Consider the following 17463-nt stretch of genomic DNA (forward strand, 5'->3'; position numbering starts at 1 on the left):
GATGTCAGAGTGTGGGTGGAGCTGGGCTGTCGGTCTGCTTTTTCTTTCACTTTGGGCTCACAGCTACAGGGTGTGTTTACTTTTGTTTTAGATTTAGAGAAGCTGCAGTCACAGAAAGATGTGTATGAATCTTTGCAAGCTAAAGAATGTTCATTTGGTGATTTCAAAGTGGTAACTGTTCTCAGTAGTGAAGTTAAACCTGATGTCTTTCTGTAAAAAGGATTATTTTTGTCTTATGGATGTTGCAAGGAAGATTAAGAGTTACTGAGCGAGTACTGTATTCTTTGGGGATTTATTGGTGTTGATAGTTGTTAAGGTGTTTACTGTGGCTTTATAAAGTGTTAACTGGTTTCATAAATAAACAATGTTTAATTTAAAAGTACCATGACCACAATCTATTCAAAGTTGTGGGTCAGGCGAACTCTATGATACATTTGGGGTTCTCTAAACGCTGCCCATAACAGTTGCACCTGGCACAGATCTAGTCGTGCAGGTTAAATAGCAAGCGAGGCCAAAATCGGGATCTGTGCTGAGTGCGAATCTGTTCACTATCTAACCGGCCCCTTCCCGGTGACGCGTTCCGGATCCCGCCCAAACATGGCAAGAAAATTATTAAGACTAATCTCCACATCATTTGCGAGATGGAAGTCCAATCTAATGGCCTCCCGGGAACTAACCAGCTCCCCAGCGAGAAGTCACGCAAGCGCTGTTTAATATTCCTTTTTAAAAATGTGAGGCTGACGCAATGGCTGCTGAAGGGATCTGATGAGGTGAGTTGCCATTTCCATTCCCGGCATGCGGCCCAGGGGCACTGCAGCTGCTGCCCCAATGGTCAGATGGGGATGGGGGACCCCGTGGGGGATGGACCTGGAGTCTCATTACTAATGGATTTTGATGCCCTTCTAAAGCTTTCAGAATTTTTTTCAAACTTTTGTGAGACCTCCCTTTAACTATTTCCAATTAATGCAAGTTTGCTTCACTCAATTTTATCCTCACAGAACTAATGTACTCCCTGCACCCATCTGAGTCTGTAATTGGTGCTGTCAATAATATGTCACTGGAGATTTGAGTGCTATTTGCAGTTAACCTTTCAGAAAGAATTTCTTAACCATTCAGAACTGACTTAGACTTGGAGACAGGAAATGGTCCTATTATGTATTAAACGTTGAGAATAATTGAAAAGCGATGACGTAATGTCATTATATATTGAACTATCAGATTGAACATTCACATGACAGGATGATGCAATGTAGTTTTAATGTGTCATCAGAACCCTGCAGAGAGCTACAAAAGCTTTATATACTGACTGTGAACTCGGAATATTGAGATGTGGGAAACTTTATTTGAGAGACAACAGCTACATCTGCTGTGAATAATGTATAACAAATGACTGTAACTCTGAGTTGCGCACAAAAATATATTCACAGAGGTAATTGTATTAGGTGTTAGAATTCAAGGACATGATGAATATGATTTGAAATAATGGCTGCAGCTTTCAGTTCTGATCTCAGTTGCTCCACAGAGAAAAGCTTATACAGAAGCTAAAAGAAGAAGCTATGAAGTTGACAGACCAAATAACACAGCGTTCCCAGGATGTCAGCAAACTCAGCACGGAGAAACATGAAATAGAACTAGAGATGGCAGTAATTACTGAGAAACATAGAACTGCTCAACAAGAGGTATTTTGGAAATGTCAATACAAGCATAAATTGTTGCAGTCACCCGTTGCATATTTTTGTTAATATTTGGATAGTGATTTACCTACCATAAAATTAATACTAAGTTAAAATTGCCTTCCCATTATTAAAATGTAAAGGATTTTAAGACACTGCTAACCAAATAAAGTCAAGGTGATTAGTATTCATTGTAAATTACATTGCCAGCATTACAACATATCTATTGTTTCTTTGATTGGCAGACACTGCTGAAGCTCTCATTGACTCATTCTCATTCCTAGAATCATAGAAAATAGGAGGAGTAGGCCATTCAGCCCATTGAGCCTGCTCCAACATTCAATGCGACCATGGCTGATCATCTATCACAATGCCATATTTCCGCTTTTTCCCCTTACTCCTTGACAGCTTTAAAGTCCAGAAATCTATTTCCTTCTTAAATACATGCAGTTATTTGACCTCCACAGCCTTCTGTGGTCAAGAATTCCACAGGTTTATCACCCTCTGTGTGAAGAAATAACTCCTAATCTCAGTCCTAAATGGCATACCCTGTATCCTGAGGCCATGACCCCTTATCAGCCTCCTGACCCCAGCCGACCAGACTACTTCCCTGATCCAACCCGATTACTCTCCAACCATACTACACTCACTGACTCATTCACTCACTCACTCATTCACTCACTCACTCATTCACTCACTTACTCCCGATCACTCTTTCACTCCCACTCACTCTCTCATTCATTCACTCACTCACTCACCCACGCACACTTACCCGCTCGCACACCTATTCGCAGACCCTCACACACCAGCTCGCAGACCCTCTCACACACCTGCTCGCACACCTACTCACACACCTGCTCACACACCTACTTACTCACGTGCACACTCATCTACTCACCCACTCCTGCACTCGCTCTCTCACCCACCCACACTCACTCACTCATTCACTCATTTACCCACTCACTCCCACAGACCCTCACCTCCTCAGTCACCCATTAACTAACTCACTCATTAAAAGACTTGTCACCCAAAGCCTTCCTAAATATGGCAACTACTGTTGTAAAAAGGGGACATGTTCTCTAACCCTAACCCTAACCCTAACCCTAACCCTAATCTTTTTCCATCTTACCCGTTCGATGGACTTGACTTGGAGAGGTTTTGCGTTTGCCCATTTCTGCTGCAGGTGGGGTCAGAGGTCCCAACTGAAAATGCACAATATAGTCTGGCCGCAGAAAGCTTTGTGGGCAGCTGCAATGCCTCAGACCAAGAGACCTGGGCCATTGAATTTATACTGTCCTTACAGCTCAGCGCTGGGGTACTGCAACATAAATCTTCTGATCAATGATACAAATGTTTGCTACATTTTTTTCTTCTGTTTTAATTGATCACTTTTCAAACGTAAAATTCCATTAATTGTACTATTTGTTTTATACTCTATGAATGTTTCCTCAAATAATTACTATACAGCTTTGTTTAACTTGCATCCCAATGCGCTGAAAAAGAATCAGTTACATTTGTACTTTGAATAGCTAAACAATGTAGGATATTACGGTCTTCGCCACTGCAGAATTGAAAGACACAAGAATTGGAATTAATTAAAAATTTTAGAATCCATGTTCTTGATAGGATCCTTTCCAGCTTTTTCTAAATATGGCGTTAAATTTGGATGCTATAAGACAGCATATTTTATGGATTTATATTTGTATTTGCACATTTTTATAAACCTAAGGCTGTAAGTGGCATTTATTTTTAATGCAACTGAATCTCTACATTGAATTCTCATGCCCAGCGATATAGTAACTGCTATGTAAATCCACATTTTATAATAGTAGATGGAATTATTTAATTATAGCATTTATGTTATTCATATCCACATTGTTTTGTTTGGACACTTAGGTTATGAACAGAGATCAGATTATTCTAAAAATAAAGACTGACTTGAAGATGGCACAGGAGAAATATACAGGTTCACAGGAAGAAGTATGTATCCTTTTGTCTTTCTTTTAGCCATCAGGATAAGACCTCAGTTAAATGGCATTATCTTAACATATTCTAAGTTATGCTTGTTGAAACAAAGAATCATCTTTATGCTTTGATTTCTTTTGTTCTTCAATCATTTAACTACCTCTCACAATTAATTAGGCTTTTACCTACCCAAAAAGAAGGGACCACACCTTCTCCACTAAATCCTGTCCTTATGGCAAAATGTTCTGTGGTATTCCTCAATCCTCACTATATCTGAATTCAGCAATTATCCTGGAAGTATACCGCAATGCTTTTGTCAGTCGAATAACCACTGTTGTCAGCACAAAACAAAATAAGTGTATAAGTGTCTCAATTAAAAAGCTCCAACTGTTGGCTTCTTGAAGTGTTTTTAATGATCAAATTAGGGTGTCATACAACAATAATTGTCTGGTACTTTAAATTGTTATATTAGGGGCTCCAAAGTTTTTTGGGGCCACATTGCTGTTACTTTGATCTCTCAGCTGATTTAGTGGGTGTAATAATCTGCATGGAACACACAGGGCTGGGATGATTGTTTTCCCTGTGTGACTCGAGGAGTATGTGCTTTTCCGCTAAATATGGGGCTATTACTATCTGTATATAAGGTTGGCCAGATAGGAATCGACTGACGGAGATAGAGGACCCGGTGAAGTCTAACCCGGCCCCATTGTAAATAGTATGTATTATAAATAAATATCTTCTTATTGTTACTCGTCTGACTCCCTTCTCCTTTATTAAACTGTGAACGAAGATAAACTGGAACTGCTGATATTCTGCCATTTCACCTACGCCATCTCTCTTTGACTTTGCTTTGCCTGGGCCTGAGGTGCAGCGTTGAGTCTTCACTATGCCTTTGTTTGGTTGGTTGGATGCTTTTGACCTTACTATTGAGTCGTGGGATCAGTACGGGGAATGTTTGCGATACTTTTTCCATGCCAACAACATAACGAAAATGAGCGGCAGAATGTTATTTTGTTAACGGTCTGCAGTGTGCACGTATTTGCCATAATTAGGGGCCTCATGTTGCCAGCAGCACTGGATACGGTAGCATTTGACCAGCTCATCGCGCTGGTGTGGAATCATTTTGACCCAACACCGTCTGTGATAGTGCAACGGTACAGATTTAATATGGTGGAAAGGTCAAAAGGAGAGTCAGTTGCTGAGTATGTTTCCCGGTTGCGGAAAATCACAAGAGTATTGTGAATATGAGACTATGTTGGCGGATATGCTCAGAAACCAGTTGGTTTGCGGTATTAACAATCTCGACATACAAAAAAGGCTTCTAGGTGAAGTTTCCCTAATGTTCCAGCAGGCTTTGCAGATTTCTCTTTCACAAGAAAGTGCTGCTTGGGGTGTCCAGGGCCTCCAAGGAACAGAGATTAATGTAATTCAACGACGACCGCTCGCCACCTTTCTGTTACCAGAATGGACTGCCGCGCTGCAGTAGGCCTGGAGTCTTGAGGATCTAAGCACGGCACGGGCTCTCTGGATTTGGGAGGGGCCAACTCTGCCTACTGTAAGAAGTGTATACGTCAGAGTTGATGAAGCCACCGGCAGCATGAGATACAGCGCCCTGACCGCTCGGGACAAGGTTGAAATCGGCCCCGTAGCGGGCCCTTCATTTGGACGACCCTAAAGAAGTTGGAGACAAGTCCGAAATGTTCACGAACGGTCCCTATTCGATTCCCCGTATGAGTTAACGGTCACTTAATTCAGATAGAATTAGATATGGGTGTTGCTGTCTCAGTGGTGCTGCACCATGCGTTCGACTGGATCTGACATGGAGTGAGTAGATTGTTGTTGGTCGATTCAGCCGCCCGCCTCGCTACGTATACCGTGGAGCATTTGTCGATTGTGGGCTCCACACTCGCTCAGGTGGTTTATGAACATCAATGTTTGAGTCCTCCTCTCATCGTGATGCAGGGCAATGGTCCCAATCTGCTGGGCAAGGACTGGCCGTACCATTTGCAGCTCGACCTGCAATGTATTCTCAAGGTAGAAATAGGCGGTTTATATGTGGTGTTGCAGAAGCTTACCAATGTTTTTGGGGCCGGCCTTGGGGGGAAAAAAGTGGCTGTAGCGGAAATTCAAGTAAATCCGCAGCCCAGCCTCATTTCTTTTATGTCCAACCACCCCCCGATGTGATTGTGGGCAAGATTGAAGCTGACCTCCAGTGAATAGAAAACTTCGGGATCATACGGCTGGTTGTGCCGACTGGGCGGCACCGGTGGTTCCGGCGATGATGTCTAATTGGACGGTCCGCCTCTGGCTGCATACCAATACATAGTCAAACATCGTCCAGACACATTTCATAGAATTTACAGTGCAGAAGGGGGCCATTCAGCCCATCGAGTCTGCACCGGCTCTTGGAAAGAGCACCCTACCCAAGGTCAACACCTCCACCCCATCCCCATAACCCAGTAACCCCACCCAACACTAAGGGCAGTTTTGGACACTAAGGGCAATTTATCCTGGCCAATCCACCTAACCTGCACATCTTTGGACTGTGGGAGGAAACTGGAGCACCCGGAGGAAACCCACGCACATACGGGGAGGATGTGCATACGAATGCCGACACATTAAGTTGCCTTCCCTTGCCTGTAATCTTGGTGGATTCGCCCACGGCCACCAAAATCGTGGCTGTCCTCAACTTCATGGACATCTTGCCCAGAACGGCTAATTCATCCCCGACTGGTCGCAGTATGATCTGGTGTTAGCAAAGGTGTGTCATTTGGCTTTTTCCGGTGGACCACAGCGAAAGCTTCTGGTGGAGTTGAAGCCTTTTTTGACCAAGATGTCAGAACAGACTGTGGGCATGAGAGTCGTCGTGCCTGCGAAAGGCCAACCGTTCTGAAAGACCTTCATGCTGCTCATCCAGACGTTTCCAAAATTAAAATGCTGGTCAGGAGTTACGTCTGGTTGTCTGCCATTGATGTGGACATTAAGCTGGTGAACCAGGGCTGCCCTGTGTGTAAGGTCCATCAGAAGCCTCCGGCAGCGGTGCTTTTACACTCATAGATGTGGCCTGGATGACCCTGGGTCCACGTTCACGCATATTTTGCTAGCCCGTTTTTAAGCTCTATGTTCGATATTTTGGTGGATGTGCACTTAAAGTGGCTCGAGGTCAATAAATAGCGTCCATCAACTACGTTGTATCCGCTGCGCACCTCTTTCTCCACCTACAGATTACCTCATTTACTAGTGAGGAGTCTGCTGCCTTCGCGAAGGCGAATTAAATCCGCCATGTTCGCAATCACCCAGCACGAATGGATTGGCGGAACATGCCGTACAGATGCTGACGCTGGGCGTGAAGAAACAAACCACAGGTCTGACGGATACCAGGCTGGCATGCTTCCTCTTTTCTTATAGGACGACTCCTGGTGCTGTTACAGTGGTGGCCCCAGCTGAAATGTTGGCCCCGACTCTGGACTTGGTTGGGTGCAATATTGGTGCAAAAGTGCCGCACACAAGATTTCCAAGGGCATTCCTGAATATCGTCGATGTTGCGCACCTGACGAGGCGGTCAGAGCCCATAACTTTGGTGAAGGTCCTCTTTGGCTTCCAGGGGTTGTCGTTCATCAAACCGGTCCCATATCATACCGGGCTCGTGTTTGAGGTCATGAAGCGACACCTCGCCCATCTTTGTGCTCACATTCTGTCGCTCCAGAGGCTCCTTACAGGATTTCTGGCCCATTCTGGCCCGCCACTCTGACGGTTCCTTGGGGAAATCCATCCCGGTCCTGCTGGTTACTCCGGTTCCACAGTCTGCACGTCCGACTATATTGTTTTATACTCATGACACCGAAATGCCTGATGTCGGCTCGTCTGATTCCAATTTGGAGACAAACCTCTGGAAACTCTGACTCGGATATTGTCATTCGCCCACCTTCGGAGAATCACGTTCTCCGCCCAGACGGTTCATCCGCAAGCGTAGTTCTTCGGCTTGTTATACTCTGGCTGATCGGGCCCCACCACCAGTCAACGATGTGCCAAGGCCAAAGTGTCTACGTCACCCGCCACCGAGTGGGGCTCCGCTGTTTTCTTCTGGGTCTTTCTTGTAGTCAGTGTTTTTAACTTTTTTCTTCTTTGTGCGTTCCTCATCTTCATCGTCCTCATTGTTCCCCATGGGGGTCTTCGGACTTTGGCGGGGGGAGGGTGTAATAACATGCATGGAATAACTGGGACTGGGTTGATCGTTTTCTCCATATTGCTCAAGGTATATGAGCTCCCCCACTAACTACGGGACTATTACAATGTGCATATAAGGTTGGCTAGATAGGAACCGACCGACATAGAGAGACCGAGAGAGAGAGTGAAGTCTGACCAGGCTCCTTTGTAAATCATACGCATTATAAATAAACGTCTTTTTATTGTTACTCGTCTGACTCCCTTCGCCTTTATTAAAGTGGGTGCGACACCAGGAGTTTACAGAATTGTAGTGAAAGAGCACCACAAAAATATTGCCTTGTTACAAGTGTTATGATCCGTATAGAGACTGACAACTTCATTTTAAAAAATTTAGAGTGCCCAATTATTTCTTTTCCAATTAAGGGTCAATTTAGTATGGCCAATCCACCTAACCTGCACACCTTTGGGTTGTGGGGGTGAAACCCACGCAGACACGGGGAGAATGTGCAAACTCGACACGGACAGTGACCCAGGGCCGGGATTTGAACCCGGGTCCTCAGCGCCGTAAGCAGCAATGCTAACCATTGTGCCACGTGCCGCCCCGAGACAGACAACTTCTAAAAAGAGATGAATTTCCCAGTTGTTTTAAGACTTTTACTGTAACAAAGAAATTAAAATCAACAAAGATAAAACATTAATCAACAGGCAATTAAAAACATCAAACTAAAGAAAATTATCTTTTTGTATTAGCTAACTAATATAATCAAGATACATCTTACTATACCTTTGTCTGTGCAGACACTTCTGGCAGATGTGTCAAGTCCAAAATTCCTCCCAGTTCTGAGCAGGCTCATTTCTCACTGCCTTGCTAGGTCAAAATGCTCAGTGTACTTTGAAAGTCATTCCGCCCAATCTTACGGCGCGATTCTCCGCACCCCACGCCGGGGGGAAGAATCACGGGAGGGCCGGGCGAATCACGCAACGGCGCCCTGGCACCCTCCGCGATTCTCCCACCCCCCCAAAATGGCGGGTCGCGTTTTGCGACAGGCCGCTCGGAGAATTGCTGCTCGCCGTTTCTCACGCCGACCGGCGATTCTCCGGCCCGGATGGGCCGAGCAGCCTGCCGAACCCGACCGGTTCACGCCGGTGCCAACCACACCTATTCGCTGCCGGCGTGAACAACACGCGACCGGTGAGTGTGGGGCCTGTGGGGGGCGGAGGGAGGGTCGAGCACCACGGGCGTGCTCAGCAGATGTCTGGCCCGCGATCGGTGCCCACTGATCGTCGGGCCGGCGTCTCTAAAAGACGCACATTTTTCCCTCCGCCGCCCCGCAAGATCAAGCCGCCCTGCCTTGCGGGGCAGTGGAGGGGAAGACGGCAACTGCGCATGCGCGGCTGACGTCACTTCGGCGCCGCTGGCCGCGTCATTCCCGGCGCACCGCTTTGACACAAGCGTCAAGGCCCGGCGCGCGGAATTTACCCTAACCCTAACTCCGGGGGGGGAGAATTGGGGGCGAGGAGCGGCCTCCGACGCCGGCTGGTTGCCGGGTTTCACTCCGGCGTCGGCTGTTTGTCTCCCGATGGGAGAATTCCGCCCTTAGTCTTTCAGATCTCAATTTCACCAGTATGAGCCACCTCAGTGACTCTTGTTCCTTAAATCTGCAAAAGTCCCATTGGTTCTGTTCTCGCTCTTTCAAACAGGAAACCAACTCCCTCAAGCATCCTCCTTCCCTGCAACAGTACCTTATTTGTTCCACAGAGCAATTTCTGCTTTCTCTCAGTCTCTCTTATCCCCTGTGTCTCAGAAAGCTACTGCCTCTTTATTGTGAGTTACTCTGTATAAGTGTGATAACTCTGTCTTGTGGCTGAATTCTCTGACGGCAGGATTCTCCATTTTCGCGGGCAGCACACGCATGCCCGCAGGTTTCTCGAAGGCATGGGGTGGCCACAATGAGAAATCACATTGGCCGATGGCAGGAATGTAGAATCCCGCTGCCAGCAAGGGCGCACTGCCGAGGAACACTCAGCTGGGAAGGTGGAGAATTCACCCCAATTTCAATAAATTTCTGTTCGAGTTTCATCTAATAATAATAATAACCTTTTATTGTCACAGGTATGAAGTTACTGTGAAAAGCCACCAGTTGCCACATTCCAGCACTTGTTCGTGTCAGCTGGTATGGGAATTGAACCCGTGCTGCTGGCCTTGTTCTGCATCACAAACCAGCTGTCTAGCCCACTGAGCTAAACCAGCCCTGGCAACCAGACCACATAAGCTTATCTCATGCCCATTCCCATGCCGTTAAATGCTTACAGGGAGGGGAGCTGTCCATATATTGGCCAAGGCCTTTGTGCAGCAAATCGGCACAAGTGGGGCCTTGCAGGGAACCCTGACATTTAACGGCATGGGAATGGGTTCCCACCATGTGGGGAGACAACCAGGTAAACCATAGAAGCCATTCAACAAGTTCCTGGGGTCTGGGTTAATGGCTCAATCATGACACACCCCTCCGGCAATAATGGCTGCTCCATCAGCTTAAACTGCAGCTGTCCCAATCAATGGGAGTAATTGTATGGTCCTGTCATGGAGGGGGTAGGACTGGAAAATGCTGCGAGCCATTCAAAAGTCTATTGACTTTGGCTGAAGCAGAAATCCCGCTGTCGGAAGGTACGGCCCAATGACTCACATCATTGGAGAGTGCCCCCTGACAAAATTCAGCAGAGAGTTCTGGGAGCTCCAGTTTGCCACTGTGGAAGCTATTGCTTGGTTTGGTGATTACTGCACATGCTATAACATAATTAGCTTATTAATTGGTTTATTTGGCTGGCCACCTCTGGTCAGGCTCCTCTCCCACCACATCCACCACTAGTTTACAAGGCTTCTTGCCTTCCAGCCTGTCTCCCAGAGGGCTTGTAAAATCTAAAGCAAAATTTCCCAAGTACCATTCAAAGAACACCAGGTACCAACATTTGTCACTTTGCCACGACCTCCAAAAAAAATTAACTGGTCATTCATCTCACTGCAGTTGCATTAACATGTATATGCCAATTAACTGCAATGCATAATATTATGATTCCAATTGGTGTTATAACTGGACAGGAAGATCTCAAATGGAACTCTCAAAAGACTGTAACCTTTACCTTTTTTTGGAAAAAGTGGAGGAACAGAGTCACTGGCCCGCGAATTAGTTTTAACAAGAAAGAAAACATTTATTAAACATGAAAACATTGATTATGATACCAGACTTCATTACTCCCACTTTGCTTCACAAATATAAACAGATTTTAAGGTTAACATGGGTTACAAAGTATATCTTTGGCTAAAATGGTATCAGTAACACCCAGTCACTTTAAACGTACAGGTTGGCTGCAGTCAGACACATTCCACTCTGAACTCAAGTGATTGGATTTCTCCTCAAAATCCTCCTAGATGATTCTTAATCATAGAATAGAATCATAGAATCCCTACAGTGCAGAAGGAGGCCATTCGGCCCATTGAGTCTGCACCAACCCTTTTAAAGACAACCCTATCTAGGCCCAATCCCCATCCTATTCCTGCAACCTCACCCTAAGGGGCAATTTAGCATGGCCAATCCACCTAATCTGCACATTTTTGGATTGTGGGAGGAAACCGGAGTACCCGGAGGAAACCCACGCAGACATAAGGAGAAAGTGCAAACTCCATACAGACAGTCACCCGAGGCTGGAATTGAACCCAGGTCCCCGGCGCTGTGAGGCAGCAATGCTAACCACTGTGCCACAGTGCTGCTCTATAAACCATCTTGTCTCACTGAACTCCAGCTTCCATATGAGCGACTTTAAATTCCACATTTCTAAAGAAATACATTCAAATCTTCTTTTAAATAATGCTTTCTCTGAACTGCTCCTATCAAAGTTTCACTTTCAGGTTTTACACCTCCTCCTTAAGGATTTATTTTGCCTTAAACTCCAAAATCCAGCCACCTAGTTTCACGATTATTTCAAATAATGTCTCCCAAACTTGTAAGAGCTCCCAAAACTGAAAATCACATCAAGTATCTTTCTGGTGTCTTAGCCTCAGGTAGGTGTCAGTAAAACAGCAGCTGTTAGAAAGTCAAAAGCTTTAAATGGCCTCAGATCCTTTGATCTGCAAGGCTTCTATTCACTTTCAAAGAGAAATAGCTTTTAGAAGGCCACACTTGTCAGGCTAATCACTTCTAGACAGCCAGATGTCTGGATTGTTTATTTTCATTTCCCTTCATGTTTGAATGTATCTCAAATATCATGCTTTGAACTCAACCACGATGTTTATAAACATCGAGGAGTTAAGTACTTTCACTTCCTCTTTTTCTCAACAGAAAACACTGAACTGCTTATGTTGTGGTGACGAGCTGTCAATCATACCTAACCCTAACCAGTTTTTTTCCCTGACACAAAATGTTCTGCCGCATCTGGAACTCCACTACTGGCAGGGGATGGCAGAGAATCCCCACTCCCCTTCGTTTTTAATACTTACCCATACAAAAATAAATCCTTGGAAACTATCTTTGTTTTCCTGACAATAATAAGGGGCGGCAGTGTGGCACAGTGGTTGGCACTGCTGCCTCACAGCTCCAGGGACCCGGGTTCAATTCCAGCCTCGGGTGACTGTCTGTGTAGAGTTTGTACTTTCTCCTTGTGTCTGCGTGGGTTTCCTCCGGGTGCTCTGGTTTCCTCTCACAGTCCAAAGGTGTACAGGTTAGGTAGATTGGCCAGGCTAAATTTCCCCTTAGTGTTCAAAAGGTTATGTGGGGTTACAAGGAAAGGGTGGAGGTGTGGGCTAAAATAAAGGGTGCTCTTTCAAAGAGCTGATGCAGACTCGATGGGCTGAATGGCCTCCTTCTGCACTATGATTCTAATAATAGCGGCTACAATTAAAAAATAATTAATTAACTTTTAAGTGCTTTTAATGGCCTGCAAATGTGAAAGGGATTATATAAATGGATGTTCTTTTATTCTAACATTTGTTTTACTTTCCTTTAGAGCATTGTTGGATGTTTGACTATGGATGCTCTCTTTCAAAATATTTGGCTTTTTGTATCATGGTTGCAAGCCCAATATATGGTGTATTTTTGCATCAATTCATGGAAGTTTGGGCATTTCATCGAGTGTTTTACATCAATTCCAAGAGATGTGTGTGAAACGAATTAGGTCCCAGAACTTTGCAGAACTAAATGGATTTTGTGAACAAGTTAGCCCAATTCTGGAGCACATCAGGGGCGGGGATCTCTCATCCTGTGGCAGAGTATCCACGCCGTCATAAACGCCCTCGCGTTTTACGACGGCGTGAACGGACCACTTCCAGGACTAATTCTGGCCCCTACAGGCGGCCAGCACGGCACTGGAGTGGTTCATGCCGCTCGAGTTGCGGATCCCGGCGCGAACTGTGCGCCGCGGGATCCGCACATGCGCAGTGGCGCCGGCGCCAACTCGCGCATGTGCAGTGGCCTCCTTCAACCCGCCGGCCCCAACGCAACATGGTGCAAGGCAACAGGGGCCGGTGCGTAGGAAAGGAGGCCCCCAGCTAGAGAGGCCGGCCCGCCAATTGGTGGGCCCCGGTTGTGGGCTAGGCCATATCGGAGGCCCCCCCACCCGGGGTCGGACTCCCTTCCCCCCCCCACAGGCCGCCACCCGACCCTTCAACGCTGAGGTCCCGCCGGCGCAGAGCAGGTTCGAACGGCGCCGGTGGGACTCGTTTCTTTTTTAACGGCCGCTTGGCCCATGTGGGCCAGAGAATCGCGGGGGGGGGGGGGCTGTGCCGACCACGCCGGCCCCAATGGCGCCGATTCTCCGCTCTGCAGAGAATCATGTCCCAGCCAGCGTTGGGGCAGCATGGCGCAATTCGCGTGAACAGAAACCATTGAGAAATTCATTATTTATTTTTCCACTGTTAAAAAAATGGCTATATTTTAGTGGTAAGAACGGTCCATAAACTCCAAAATAATTTCATAGCGTATAACGTTTTGGTACCAACTACAAGATAACTAATTAAAATGCTACCTATGTCCATTTGAAGCTGTGGTCATCTGGTTATAATACTTACATAACAGATGAAGCATAATGAACTATTCAGGTTTTGTACATGTTTTGCTACAGGGAAATGGAAGAATATTATCTTACAGTAAAAGTCATTGCCAGTGACTTGTACAATTGTTTACAGAGTGACATTTATCTTCCAAACCTAACTGAGATCTGAACTAATGTGACAACCATATATTTCATGTGAATTATTAACATAAATATAACACCATGTAATTTAAATACACCAACATTGTTTTCTTTGTATTATTTAATATTTCAGGGAAGAATAAGTGTTTGTCAGCTTAATAAAATGTCTAGCATTCTTTTCTTCAACATTTGATCAGATTTAAAATTTGTATAACTAGCTGAGCTATGTAGTGCAGTTGCATTTGTCGACATTTCATCATATGGAAGTGCAGTCAAGCTGAGTGTTTTACACCCCAGAAGATGGTGAAAATTCTTCCCTAAGTAAATTTCTAATAAGTATTGTATTATCAAATATATTTTTCTGAACAAGTACAGTCCAACAAAGGTACCAATAAAGAAAATATAAACAACTCGAGTATAAAAAAACTATGTAAGTTCTGGTCCTCAAATAATCAATATATTTGATAACGTCTGATTGGGAAACGGCAGAAAGCAGAGGTTCGAGGAAAACAAGCTAAAATGAATAGGCAATGTAGTGAAACTGTTATTAGAGCAAGGATGATCAACATGTGAAACAAACTGCATGTGTGGGTGGTTTAAAACATAAAGGGCGCGATTCAGTGGAAAATATCTATGTCTGGTTTACGGAGTGTTTAGTCGGGTGTTACTCTGCAGCTGCTGTGCCAAGAAACACCCCGCAATTAAATGGCACTTTGCCATTTCCTTTGGCCTTGGGGAGGTTCTTTCTGCCGAGGCCGCACTTGCATCATTTCCTGTTGGTAAACCCAGCAGGAAATGCTCCTCGCAGATCAAGATGCCATTTTAGAGACACAGGTCTCTAATAGCCTGGGAGACCCCCCAAGTGCCATAATGACTGGCCCATGTTTGTGGAAACCATTACTAAATGGTGCCCTGGCGAGGTCACCGAGGCGTGAACGCTAGATCCCGGGCGCCAGGAGAATCCCGTAAATGCATATTTAAATTAACCTAATGGAACATTTAAATATGCGGATTTGGATCACGTCCAGTGAGGGCGGGATCCAGATCGCAATATCTTGTGAGAATTTGGTAAATCTCGCGAGGCATTTCGAGTGTCGCAAATCTCGCAAGACTAAGCCGGATGCAACAAGGTCGCTAAATCGCGCCCAAAGGTTACAAAAAGGAATAGGCATGTTCACAGCATTTTAAACGATTCATCACCATCATTTTTTAAAGAATATAAAACAAATAGAAAAATCTGTCAACTTGGATGGATGGCCTTTCACTTAATCTACATTATACAAATTTCAGAAATTTATGTCCTGATCTTTTCCCTACATTGCCCGCGAACTCGGTCAAGCCATACCTAAGGAACCTTGGATATGAGAGAACTGAGACCCAAAGCAACAAACAAGCACACTGAAGTGAAAAGTTTAAAAAAAACAACCTTTAGATTAGAAAGGGTAGGCTGACAGAGAATGTTGTATGTAGAAAATGAGGAGTAGCAGTTTGTACTGCCATTGAGGAGTAAAATGAGTTGTGAATTGGTTGCCCATTTTAGAAATAACCTGCTGTTCATGTTCATTTCTGTTCAAAACCTATCCCTGAATGTCTTTCAAAAGAAGCACCTATTTAAGAAATATCTAGCAAGGTTCAGCTGTGCCTTAATTTGTGTTTCTATTTCCAGTAGAGCAATAGCATTAATAATAAAGAAGGACAGTCACACTTACCATTGATGTTTTATAAAATTTTCATTTCAGTAGCTAGATGGGATTTTCTGGTCATTCATACTGACCGGGTCTTATGGTTCTGCCGATGCTGCACCCCTGCCACGGGCTTCACGGTGATGAGAGGTGCATTCAATGGGAAACCATATTGAAAACGGCGGAACCAGTAGATCCTGCCACCAGCCATTGGAGAGCTGCCATCCACTGCTGCACGACACGCCACGGAAGTGGTCGAAAATCCCGCCCATTATATCTGCACATTGATAATTGCTAGGCTAATTGTGGAAGGAGGATGGGGGAGTTCCCATTTTTTATGAGAGTATGGTGACTGATAATGGCTCAGACCAATAACAGATTTTTTTGGATGGAACCCAGCCAAGCCCCTGAAAGTGATTGACTCATTAATTGGGGGTGCAGAAACTGACATATTCTGGAGTTGCAACTCTTCCCATTCAACTTCAAATAGCTCTGCAGCTTGTGACGCAGTGGTAGAATAGCCCTGCTGGCTAACTAGCAGCTGTTTGCCATGACCTGCACTGGACTGTATTAAGATTTTAACTTAATATATTCCACTAGTACCTCTTTGCACACTTTTTGGAGAGCTAAATCTTTACAACCTAAATTTTCTGATCTTACGTAAGTGATGTGTCTCGATATGTTGGCGGAACGGTAGCACAATGGGTAGCACTGTTGTTTCACAGCTCCAGGGTTCCAGGTTTCATTCCCGACTGGGTCACTGCGGAGTCTGCACGTTCTCCCCATGTCTGCGCGGGTTTCCTCCGGGTGCTCCGGTTTCCTTCCACAGTCCAAAGATCTGAAGATTAGGTGGATTGACCATGCTAAAATTGCCCTTCGCGCCCAAAAATGTTGGGTGGGGTTACTGGGTTACGGGGATAGGGTGGAGGTGTGGGCTTAAGTAGGGTGCTCTTTCCAAGGGCCAGTGCAGTCTCAATGGGCTGAATGGCGACCTTCTGCACTGTAAATTCCACGTAAAATCTATGTATAGATACTTCATATGAGTCAAATTGATAATTTACATTTTTGTGGATTTATCAGCAGTGTGGTTTGGAGATTTAAGTCGTGATGGGCTCTTATACAAACCTACACCTAGCTGACAAAAAACAATAATGTTGTGCAATGTACATTGCATAAATGATTTGCTTTTTAATAAACAGCTTGGTGTTCAGGAAGCTGAGATTAACAGACTTAATGACAAATTGAGGGATCTGCAGAATGAAATTTGCAAACAAAGGACCATTGGCAATGCACAAGGAGATCAGTTGCGCCAATCTGAAAAGTCCATTCAAGAATTTGCACATGAACGGGAATTGCTATTGGAAGAGGTTGGTAGAAGGCAAAGTAAACTTTTGCACATATATTACTGAATGTAAGTAGTACTTTAGACAGTCAGTCAAAAGATACTTTATAATATTGAAGACTGTGCAAAATAATTTGAAAATGATTTTAAAATATTCTATCTATTTTCTCCATTAACATAATGACTACTTAGTTCCCTCTACTAGGCCATTGTTTGCTGCTATCCTGTTCCACAGAGAACCATTCACCCTGCAGTAGCCCCCCTATATGGCCTTTATACAGTTGTGAAACTCAATAATTGACATTGGCTGGCTATTCAACGCAGGGAAAAGAGGCTTGATTTTCAAGGTTCCTGCTGACAGATTTAGAGGCAGTGGATGCCAGGAAAGCACCTGGAAATCTTGTTGGACAGCTTCGTAACACTGTCCTGGCTCCTGGCAATTTCCCGGGTG

General features: G+C 44.9%; 1 protein-coding gene across 6 annotated transcripts in view; it reads left to right on the top strand.

The window, feature by feature from the left end:
- The window catches only part of LOC119972633 (putative leucine-rich repeat-containing protein DDB_G0290503), a 590251-nt gene that overhangs the window by 290169 nt on the left and 282619 nt on the right, over window positions 1-17463 (top strand). For all 6 annotated transcript variants that reach the window (XM_038809653.1, XM_038809656.1, XM_038809657.1 and 3 more), the window contains 3 exons: window positions 1512-1679; window positions 3570-3653; window positions 16870-17037. In XM_038809653.1, the coding sequence (XP_038665581.1) occupies window positions 1512-1679; window positions 3570-3653; window positions 16870-17037 (420 nt within the window). The remainder of the gene's footprint in view (window positions 1-1511; window positions 1680-3569; window positions 3654-16869; window positions 17038-17463) is intronic.

This window comes from Scyliorhinus canicula, chromosome 10 (assembly GCF_902713615.1).
Source record: "Scyliorhinus canicula chromosome 10, sScyCan1.1, whole genome shotgun sequence".
Taxonomy (NCBI): Eukaryota; Metazoa; Chordata; class Chondrichthyes; order Carcharhiniformes; family Scyliorhinidae; genus Scyliorhinus; species Scyliorhinus canicula.